The sequence below is a fragment of the Nicotiana sylvestris genome, chromosome 8 (assembly GCF_000393655.2).
Source record: "Nicotiana sylvestris chromosome 8, ASM39365v2, whole genome shotgun sequence".
In the NCBI taxonomy this organism is placed as follows: domain Eukaryota; kingdom Viridiplantae; phylum Streptophyta; class Magnoliopsida; order Solanales; family Solanaceae; genus Nicotiana; species Nicotiana sylvestris.
Window position 1 is genome coordinate 144,877,860 of NC_091064.1, and position 10,371 is coordinate 144,888,230.

General features: G+C 36.7%; 1 protein-coding gene across 1 annotated transcript; it reads right to left on the reverse strand.

The window, feature by feature from the left end:
• Positions 1–503: 503 nt before the first annotated feature.
• On the reverse strand, positions 504–9,511 carry LOC104235169 (probable phospholipid hydroperoxide glutathione peroxidase). Its single transcript, XM_070153807.1, has 6 exons — positions 9,252–9,511; positions 3,267–3,340; positions 2,793–2,857; positions 2,123–2,247; positions 1,526–1,687; positions 504–693 (listed from the first exon to the last, which is right to left on the reverse strand). Exons 1-6 carry the CDS (start codon positions 9,501–9,503, stop codon positions 655–657), a joined length of 717 nt encoding a protein of 238 aa, XP_070009908.1. The 5' UTR covers positions 9,504–9,511; the 3' UTR covers positions 504–654.
• Between the last annotated feature and the right edge of the window lie 860 nt (positions 9,512–10,371).

The window sequence follows — 10,371 nt, forward strand, 5'->3', positions numbered from 1 at the left end:
TCTAGTGGACCTACTCGACATGATCAATTTGGTTAGTCATGTTAGTAAACATTGCATAGCAGATAATTTAAAAAATAAAATAATTAAAAATAAGGCTATGGTATCAACCCCAAATTAAACCTTCATACGACTAGCTTCCTCTCCTCTAGAGAGACAACGTTGTCAATCTAGTCAACATGAGAGTTGCCACTAACCCACCACGGTCAGCCCATTGACTTATTAAAAGAAGTGATTTTTCTTCTACCACGTGTGGATATAAACTGAAGAACGGCGTAATTCTCCTATAGTTACCTAGATTACGCGACTTGCATCTCCTGTATAATAAATTAACAAGTCGATATTATCCAGTTTTGGAAGTACGATTACAAAACTTATGCAGTAAAATATATATATTGATGTATATTACATGTCCGACCAACGGCAAATTCAGCCAAAGACAAATTTAAAACTAGGGAAATTAGAAATATCATAAGCACTAGCATGTAATTTAAGCAAGACAATAATAAATTAATTCAGATATAACTTTCTTATTTTCAACTTGTTTTCTACCTGACGAATCATCAGCAATAACATCAAGTATGAAGAATATAAGAACAGAAAATACAAAGGTCAAAAGTAAATAATGACCCATCTTATTGGGTTGCTTAAACTTTATCAATCTATATCCTCCAAGAGTAAATGCTTGACGTGATCCTGTTAAAAGAAAAGAAAAGAGTTTCGATATATGAATAGTAGAACTTGAACAAGAAAACGTGGTCAAAAAGAAAAAATGAGAAAGAAAGGAAATAGGAAAAAAAAAATTAGTAACTCCTCCGACCCATAATCTTATTTTAAATTAGTATTAAAACTTTCTTAAAAGAAAAGTGAAAATTGTTAGAAATTTACTTCTCGTGTGGCCCACATATTAGGTAATAAATTATTTACTTTGTCTCTCAAGTAAATAGTATATCAGATAATATTCTGTAGTTATGCATAGATGGTAGTTTCTTTGATGGAAAGAAACGTTTTTATTAGGTGTCCCTTGGACAATATAATTTATGGAGAAATCCCTAGGACTAAAGTATTTGCCTAAGAGTCCCTAGCCTACCTATAAATACGTATGTGACTCCATCAATCTAGCATCCTACGATAGACACAGGCTAGGCGGCTCTCTAGGTTTTCTATTAAAGGTTTCAAAGGCGATTCCCGTTTGGCCATAAATTATTTTTTTTAATTTTTGTGAATTTTTTTTTTACTTTTTTTCGGAGTCAGTGTTTGACCATGAAAATTTCAAATTTCACTTGAAAATAAATTTTGAAATTTTTCGAAAATTTTAAAAACTCCAAAAAGTGTTTTTCAAAATCTTCACTTCAAATCACTCTCAAAAATTCATAAACAACTCCAAGTTGTATTCATGTCCAAACACAATTTAAATTTTCAAATATCATTTTCACTTGAATTTTTTTGTTCATATTTTTTTTTTCGAAATTTCACAATTCTTATGTCCAAACGCCCAGTAAATCTCTATATGTTATTAAGAAGATACCTCAAGCTCCTGACGTGGTGTGTCCAAGGGGAAGCTTTTGTAAGCTACACCATTTCTGTCTACGAGAAACTTGTGGAATTCAGTCTTGATGGGTTCTCCTCTCCCAAATTTTGACCTTAGATGTACAAAGAGTGGATGTGCCCTTTGACCATTCAGTTTTACCTGTTATTATTGATATTGGAATTTAAAATTTTCCAATAAATAAAAAAGAAAAGAGAATTTATTAATCCACCCAAGTCACATATATAAGTGTATAGTTTAGTTTCAAAAGACACCTGGCCTTAGGATATATTTAAACTACATTGAGACGAAGTTGTTATGTAAACTAGTTAGATATCAACAGTTTTCTGACGATTGATATCAATAGTTTTAAGTTATAGTGGCAACAAATCAACTCTATAGCATTACTTGTAGTTTTAGATATCAAACTATTATATTACAAAAGGTAAATGAATATTTATCCGAACTAATCCCAAGGGGATCAAATTAAAGGTAACCAAATAAAAGGAGGGAAAAAAAAGTGTGATTGATAGTACTAATTAAATCGTATAAATAATATCATGCATTTGCATCCTAAAAGGAAGAGAAATAACAAACCTTGTCGAATACTCGAAATCTAGCAGCATTAATCTCTAGCTGTCCCCTTGGTGGTGCCTTTTGTGCTTCATTTCCTTCTTTATCAGTTTCTTTCTTATCGTACAGAAATGCTGCAATCTCGAACCCTACGTAGAGTGGAATAGTATTCTTCTTATTTACTCTTTGAAAGAAGATAAATCAATATTCCTATTTCTAGTCGTTATACATAACAAATTACAAGATTGGCCGCGAGGAATTTTCTAAAGGGTGTATAAAATATAAAATATATTTATACAAATAGTTTTTGACCTATATATATAGTATAATTTTCTATATACTCAGTACAATGTTTCCGATCAAGGGTGGTCAACAGAACACCCTTCACTCTATGTGGATCACAACTATATATATATATATATATATATATATATATATATATATTCGTCGAATTATTAAATGCGTAAAATCAAGATACTTGAGCAACAAAATTTAGTACACATAATGTTTAATAGTTGGATTTAAACTATATCACTCTCAATTATACATAGGTAAAAAAAATAAATCATAAAGCTGGTGCTTGGGATAATTATTGGTATATAGCAGGTTCGATCTAATTATCTACACCAAAGATGTAGAAGAGCTGTTAATAAAAATGATAGGAATATCAATAAAACAAATTTAAGATACTTACCTTGAGATTTATGGTTGTCATATAGATAATGGAATAATTCATACTGCGATTCTGTCCACACGGAACTGAAACCAGCATATGCAAAATTTCAATCTTACATAGAATTTAACTACAACGTACTCAACGTAAATTCCTAAAAGTTTAAAGTGAAATAATATTCGATAATCCTCTGAAATATATTTAAAAAATAAAGCTACTTGAAATATCATTTCTAATATTATAAACTGCTGTTGCAGAGTAGAAAAAAAAAATTAATTTTCATATACGTTTATGGTGTTACACTATTGTTTATAAAGAAATAGATATGACAAATTTACATTTACCATGAGAAGCCATTTTAATGAACAAAAGATGGACATTTTCTAATTTAAAACACAAGTAAGAAAAGTAAGCTAATACTCCTTCTCAAAGTTTCAGTATAAGGGGTAAAGTGAAAATCAGCAAATAAAATGAATTTAATGGATGATAGGATACCCTTGCTCAGGAACATTGACAATCAGAAGAACCTTCCCTCTAAAGCAACTGAGCGAGAGACCTCTTTTCTTTTCCTGTGAAAGACGAGATACAATATAATATTTCAGTTGTAAAGATAATAAAAAAAATGAATAAATATTAGTATTACTTTGAACTCTGAATTAAAATGGAAATTATCAGCAGAAAGACAACACTAGAATAAAATCTCACAAATGTTAGGACCCGGTGGCACTAAACACTACTGCACAGCAGAATAAAATAAATGATCAACGAAACCAAAAATAAATGACACAATATTTAACGTGGTTCACCTAAAACGTTTAGGCTACGTCCACAAATCCGACACCAACTTCCACTAAAACATTTAGCAGGCATACAAAGAGAGACTTCCCCAATAATTTGGAGGTACAACAATTCCTGAGCTCTACCCAAAATAGTGGCGCACACAAAAGTGTTTCCCGAAAAATACCCGACTAGTATTCTACTCACTATTTTGTCACTCCCCTGTTAGGAAACATTACTAAAGGAACTATATCTCTCTCCCTCTCAAACTCTTTCTTCTTGAGTTTTTTTGGTGTGTTATACAATGAAATGGAAGGGGGTATTTATAGTTTTGAAATGGAAGGGGGTATTTATAGTTTTGAGATAGGGACCAAAAGTGCAAATCTCACCTACCAAGAAGGATCAATTTGCAATATTCCCATCTCACCTACCACTCATTGCATCATTGCTTATCTCACTAAGGAGAGTTGCATCATTGCTTACCTCTCCCATACATCACCATAATTGTTGGAAAAACTAACAATTCTCCCCCTTCCAACTATATGGTGGATCCACTATCCCTGCAGCTTCTCTACAGAACTCAAACTTCCCTTTCGGTAAAGTCTTGGTCAACATGTCCGATCCATTTTCGTCTGTATGGATCTTTTCAAGCCGCAACATCCTCTTCTCCAACACATCCCTGATCCAATTATATCTCACATCAATATGTTTGGATCTGGAATGGAATGAGGCATTCTTCGCAAGGTGGATAGCACTTTGACTATCACAAAATAACTGATAACCGTCTTGCGAAAATCCAAGTTCAGTTAAGAACTTCTTCATCCATATCAATTCTTTGCAAGCCTCCGTTGCTGCGATGAATTCAGCTTCAGTAGTTGATAATGCAACACATTTTTGCAACTTTGATTGCCATGACACAGCTCCCCCTGAAAAGTTAATCAAGTATCCTGAAGTTGATTTTCTAGAATCAACATCTCCGGCCATATCTGCATCAGTATAGCCAACCAACACAGGGTTGTCTTCTCCAAAACATAAGCATAGTTTGGAGGTTCCTCGAAGATACCTGAGAATCCACTTAACAGCATCCCAATGTTCCTTTCCTGGATTAGAAAGAAATCTACTTACCACTCCTACAGCGTGAGCGATATCTGGCCGTGTACAAACCATGGCATACATCAAACTTCCTACTGCTGAAGCATATGGAATCCGCTCCATCTTTCTTCTCTCATCATCTGTTGACGGGCTTTGCTTGGTGCTCAATCTAAAGTGGTTAGCAAGAGGACAGCTAACTGCTTTAGTTTTCTCCATGTTGAACCGTTGAAGTACCTTCTCGATGTACTTCTCCTGAGACAACCATAACTTCTTGGCTTCTCGGTCTCGCATAATCCTCATCCCAAGGATCTGTTTTGCTGGCCCCAAGTCTTTCATGGCGAAGAACTTGCTTAGCTGTTCTTTTAAGCTATTAATTCTGGAAACATTCCGGCCAACAATCAACATATCATCCACATAGAGCAATAGGATGATGAAATCATCGTCAGAAAACTTCTGAGCGAACACACAATGGTCTGAAGTTGTCTTCTTGTAGCCGTGTTGCCCCATCACCGACTCGAACTTCTTGTACCACTGCCTTGGTGCCTGTTTTAAGCCATAGAGGCTTTTCCTCAATCTACAAACGCAGTCCTCTTTCCCCTTTTGCTGGAAACCGTCTGGTTGCTCCATGTATATCTCCTCTTCCAAATCACCATGTAGGAAGGCGGTTTTTACATCCATCTGCTCAACCTCCAGGTTGAGGCTTGCTGCTAATCCCAGCACCGTGCGTATTGAGGTCATTTTCACAACTGGTGAGAATATTTCATCAAAGTCAATGCCTTTCCTTTGATTGAAACCTTTGACGACCAATCTTGCTTTGAATCTCGGAAGGGAATTGTGTTCATCATGCTTCATCTTGAACACCCACTTATTCTTCAAAGCTCTCTTGCCTTTCGGCAACTTCACCAGCTCAAACGTCTTGTTCTCATGCAAGGATTTCATCTCGTCTTGCATGGCTTCTATCCACTTCTCCTTATGTTCATCATCAATAGCTTCTTCAAAGCTGTCGGGTTCTCCCCCGTCAGTGAGTAACACATACTCATGTGGAGAATATCTGGTAGACTGTTGCACAACTCTTCCAGATCTTGTGTGATAAGGAGGGTTATTGAGGATTGGTGGTTGAGGTTGATCCTCCTCGTCTGCATCATCATCACCATTGTCCTCGTTACCTTCAGTATCTGCTGGTTCATCTTCATTAGGAAGATCAGGGGCTTCAGGTTGATTATCCTGAACATCATCTCCAACTTGTCTCGGCACCACTGTTGGAGGCAACTCAAACTCAGCAGAATCATCAGTGGACTTCTCTACTTTGTCAATGTCTTCAATTGTTTGGTCCTCAACGAACACGACATCTCGACTCCTGACGAGCTTCTTCTGCACCGGATCATAGAACTTATAGCCAAGCATGTCTTGACCATAGCCGATGAATACACACTCCCTTGTCTTGACATCAAGTTTGCTCCTTTCATCTTTCGGAACATGGACATAGGCTTTGCAGCCAAATACCCGTAATTGATCATAAGAGATATCTCTTCCTGACCAAATCTTTTCTGGAGCCTCGTACTGAAGAGGGACACAGGGTGAATGGTTCAGCACATAGGCTGCTGTAACTAGAGCTTCACCCCAGAAAGCCTTTGGTAACTTTGAATGAGAGAGTAAACATCTGGTTCTCTCGATCAAAGTTCTGTTCATCCTCTCAGCCAAGCCATTCAACTGGGGAGTTTTAGGAGGTGTGAACTGATGTCGAATACCATGCTCTTTACAGTAAGCATCAAATTGACCCTGGTATTCACCGCCATTGTCTGTCCGGATGCACTTCAACTTCTTACCAGTCTCTCTTTCCACCAAGGTCAGAAACTGTTTGAAAACTTGAAACACTTGATCCTTGGTCTTCAGCGTGTATACCCATGTCTTTCGTGAATGATCATCAATAAAGGTCATGAAATATCGGGCACCACCGAGGGACTTCTTGAAAGGCCCACATACATCTGAGTGTACCAGATCCAACACATTTTACCTTCTAGAAGGAGGGAATCTTTTGAACGAAACTCTGTTTTGTTTCCCAGCTAAACAGTCAGCACACTTCTTCAACTGGATCTGGTTTAGACCTGGTAAGGCGTTCTTCTTTACCAAACGCGCCATTGACTTCTCACTCATGTGGCCAAGACGTCTATGCCACAACTTGATATTGCTATCATTCTCCGCAACATTTATAACTTGTTGGGAGATGCTCGCCTGGGTCACGTACAACTTTGACTGCTTCGTGCCCCGCGCCACCACCAATGAGCCCTTCGTGAGCTTCCATTGGCCATTATGGAAGGTATTGCAGTAACCTTCCTCATCGAGCTTGTCTACGGAGATCAGATTCAGGCGCATATCTGGAACATGCCTGACATCTCTTAAAAGTAGCTTCATCCCATTCATGGTCTCTAGGCAAACATCACCTTTGCCTACAACTGTTGAGAAATTGGCATTTCCCATCTTTACACGACCAAAGTCTCCAGGTGTGTAAGATGAGAAGAGTTCTCTCCGTGGCGTCGCATGAATGGTAGCCCCACTATCAATCACCCAGGTCATCTCTTGGGTTGTCAGATTGATAATGTCGTCATCGTAGACAACGTTGAACTCACCAAAGGAGTTCGTTTCATCATCACTGCTTTCTTCGGGCTTCACCTTTTTGCCTTTGTTCTTCTTCTGGTCATTCTGGAACTGTCGGCAAAATCTTTTGATATGCCCCTTCTTTTTGCAGTAATGGCACTCAACATTTGCAAATTTGTTGGATTTACCTCTGCTCTTATCTCTGTTACTCTGGCTCTTATTTTGACTTCTCCCCCTGGTCGTAACAGCCAACACCTCTGACTGTGAAGAAGATGTTCCTTGTGATCGGCGTCTCATTTCTTCATTCAGAATGCCACTCTTGACTGTCTCCATGTTTACCACACCGTTGGGTGCAGAATTGGTGATTGAAACCTTCAAGGTTTCCCATGACTCTGGGAGTGTTGCCAGCACCATAAGAGCAAGTACCTCGTCATCGAACTTTATGCCCATTCCCGACAACTGGTCGACAATCCCTTGTATTTCATTAAGGTGATCTGCCACAGTTGTCCCTTCTACATATTTTACTTGCATTAATTTTGTCAAGTAAAATAATTTGTTGTTACCTGTTTTAGAGGCATACAACTCTTCCGAGCTTGTCCCATAACGACCTTGCATGTGTCACACCAGAAATGTGGTTGTACACATTGTCTTCAACAAATTGCCGTATGTAGCCGCACACTTGGTTGTGCTCAAATTCCCAGTCCTCGTCTGACTTATCTTCAGGTTTCTGAGAACTGAACACCGGCAGGTGCATCTTTGTCACGAACAGGAGATCCTTCATCTTGTTTCTCCATAAGTGATAATTTGTGCCATTCAGGTTGACCATCTTGCTTGTCCTCGCCTCCATTTAGATCAGAATTTGACAGACTTCTGCAATCTAAAAAAAATTCCGACAGTGAATAGTAACCGTGGATATGAATAGTGCCCGTATGGATGAATAGTACTCGTACGTATGAATAGTACCGTACGTATGAATAGTACTCTAACCAAAGCTCTGATACCACTTGTTAGGACCCGGTGGCACTAAACACTACTGCACAGCGGAATAAAATAAATGATCAACGAAACCAAAAATAAATGACACAATATTTAACGTGGTTCACCTAAAACGTTTAGGCTACGTCCACAAATCCGACACCAACTTCCACTAAAACATTTAGCAGGCATACAAAGAGAGACTTCCCCAATAATTTGGAGGTACAACAATTCCTGAGCTCTACCCAAAATAGTGGCGCACACAAAAGTGTTTCCCGAAAAATACCCGACTAGTATTCTACTCACTATTTTGTCACTCCCCTGTTAGGAAACATTCCTAAAGGAACTATATCTCTCTCCCTCTCAAACTCTTTCTTCTTGAGTTTTGATATATTTTTTGGTGTGTTATACAATGAAATGGAAGGGGTTATAGTTTTGAGATAGGGACCAAAAGTGCAAATCTCACCTACCAAGAAGGATCAATTTGCAATATTACCATCTCACCTACCAAGAAGGATCAATTTGCAATATTCCCATCTCACCTACCACTCATTGCATCATTGTTTATCTCACTAAAGAGAGTTGCATCATTGCTTACCTCTCCCATACATCACCATAATTGTTGGAAAAACTAACAACAAAGAGAAAAAGCAAAGAAGCAAATACCCAAATTTAGACTTCTCCTCAAACTGGAAAAAGGCAAGAAAGTGGTACATATATAATTATATGCGACAAAGATCAAAGCAAATAGATAGATTTACTAGAAAACTATTCTTGTGCTTCAAATTATGCAACATTCTTTTAATCTTAGAGGTTATTAATTTGTCAAATATTTGTTAGCATTCCATTACTAATTTATTACCTACACAACTTTTACTATAAGAGATTTAACTTATAATTCACCAATAAAACATACATTTTGAAATGATGCTTTCTTTCATCAAACTAATCTTCAACTATTATTATTATACAAATTAAAGGAGGGAAGAGTTATGTAAACAATAAAGTGAAAAATAATACTTAATGAAATTAAAGCCATACCTTTGCTTGGAATTCATAGATGGTGTGTTCTCCAAGTGGAGAGGTTTGGGCAGTGATAATATTCAAAGATGGAGATTTTGATAGAAATGTTGAGAAATTTGGTGAAGGAAAAGTGAAGTCACCATTGCTAAATGAAGATTTGGAGGATTCAAGAGAGATCTTGTTGGATAAATAAATACATGAAGAAGAGTGCTTGGAGTTTATTCTTAGTTTTAAATGTGGTAAAGCACTCAAAGTTGATGAAAGAACCATAGAGGTCATTTTTGTTTTATGTTTTAATTTGTTCTTTGAGTTTGGAGTTTGTATATAGATAGATCCATGATTACTTAATGTACAAGCTAAGTGATTCCGATTGCTCACGCCTCACGCTCATTCATGACTTGAATACAAGCAAAAACTTTTCGGACTAGCCAAATAGACAAATTATTAAAGGTATTAATTATTTATGATCTCTTTCTTCTACGTATTATTTAATTTCACTCGTGCTAGAATAAATTTACTTAGCTATATAAATTAAATAAGATGAACTACATATTTCCATGCCAAGCTGACGATAATCTAACATCAAAGGCTGAACACATTAAATTTTATGCTATCAGTTGAATTTTATTAATCGACTATAACTCAATTTTGAGATTACATGACATTTTAGATTTGATGTGGCCAGTCCTATTATTATACATTTGTAGGTCAGTATAACCTGATAGTATCAAAAAAAAAAAAAAAAAATAGACAACTTAAACTCTTCATCACCAGGTAGGTATTAAAAAGTAATAATTGGTATATATGTTTGTGTATAACAAACTAAGCTAGCTCGCATTTTATATCACTGGTAACGAACGCAATGATCGCGGGGGCTGGAAAAAATTATTTTATCTTACATTTAGTGTGTTTGGGGGGAGGGGGGGGGGGATTGAACAAATTTTAAAATATATTTCCTCGATAGTTTGCCTTTGCAAATCATTATAATTTGTTATGTACTTTTTCGTGTATATGTGAAATAGTAATAGTAATTTATTTTTTCAGGAGCGGAAAGAGGTTTAATAGTTATGACTTATGATGGAGTGAGTAGTTTTTATACCATTTCAACGTGATAAGCAAAGAATTTTGCTGATCAATG

Bases quoted from the DNA above. Each gene is read 5' to 3' on its own strand.
- LOC104235169 (XM_070153807.1), bottom strand. From the start codon at position 9,503: ATGGTTCTTTCATCAACTTTGAGTGCTTTACCACATTTAAAACTAAGA. The intron at 3,341-9,251 runs GTATGGCTTTAA...CGTCTTTCACAG, and splicing joins TCTATGAATTCCAAGCAAAG to GAAAAGAAAAGAGGTCTCTC. The intron at 694-1,525 runs GTATCTTCTTAA...TTCTTTTAACAG, and splicing joins CACCACGTCAGGAGCTTGAG to GATCACGTCAAGCATTTACT.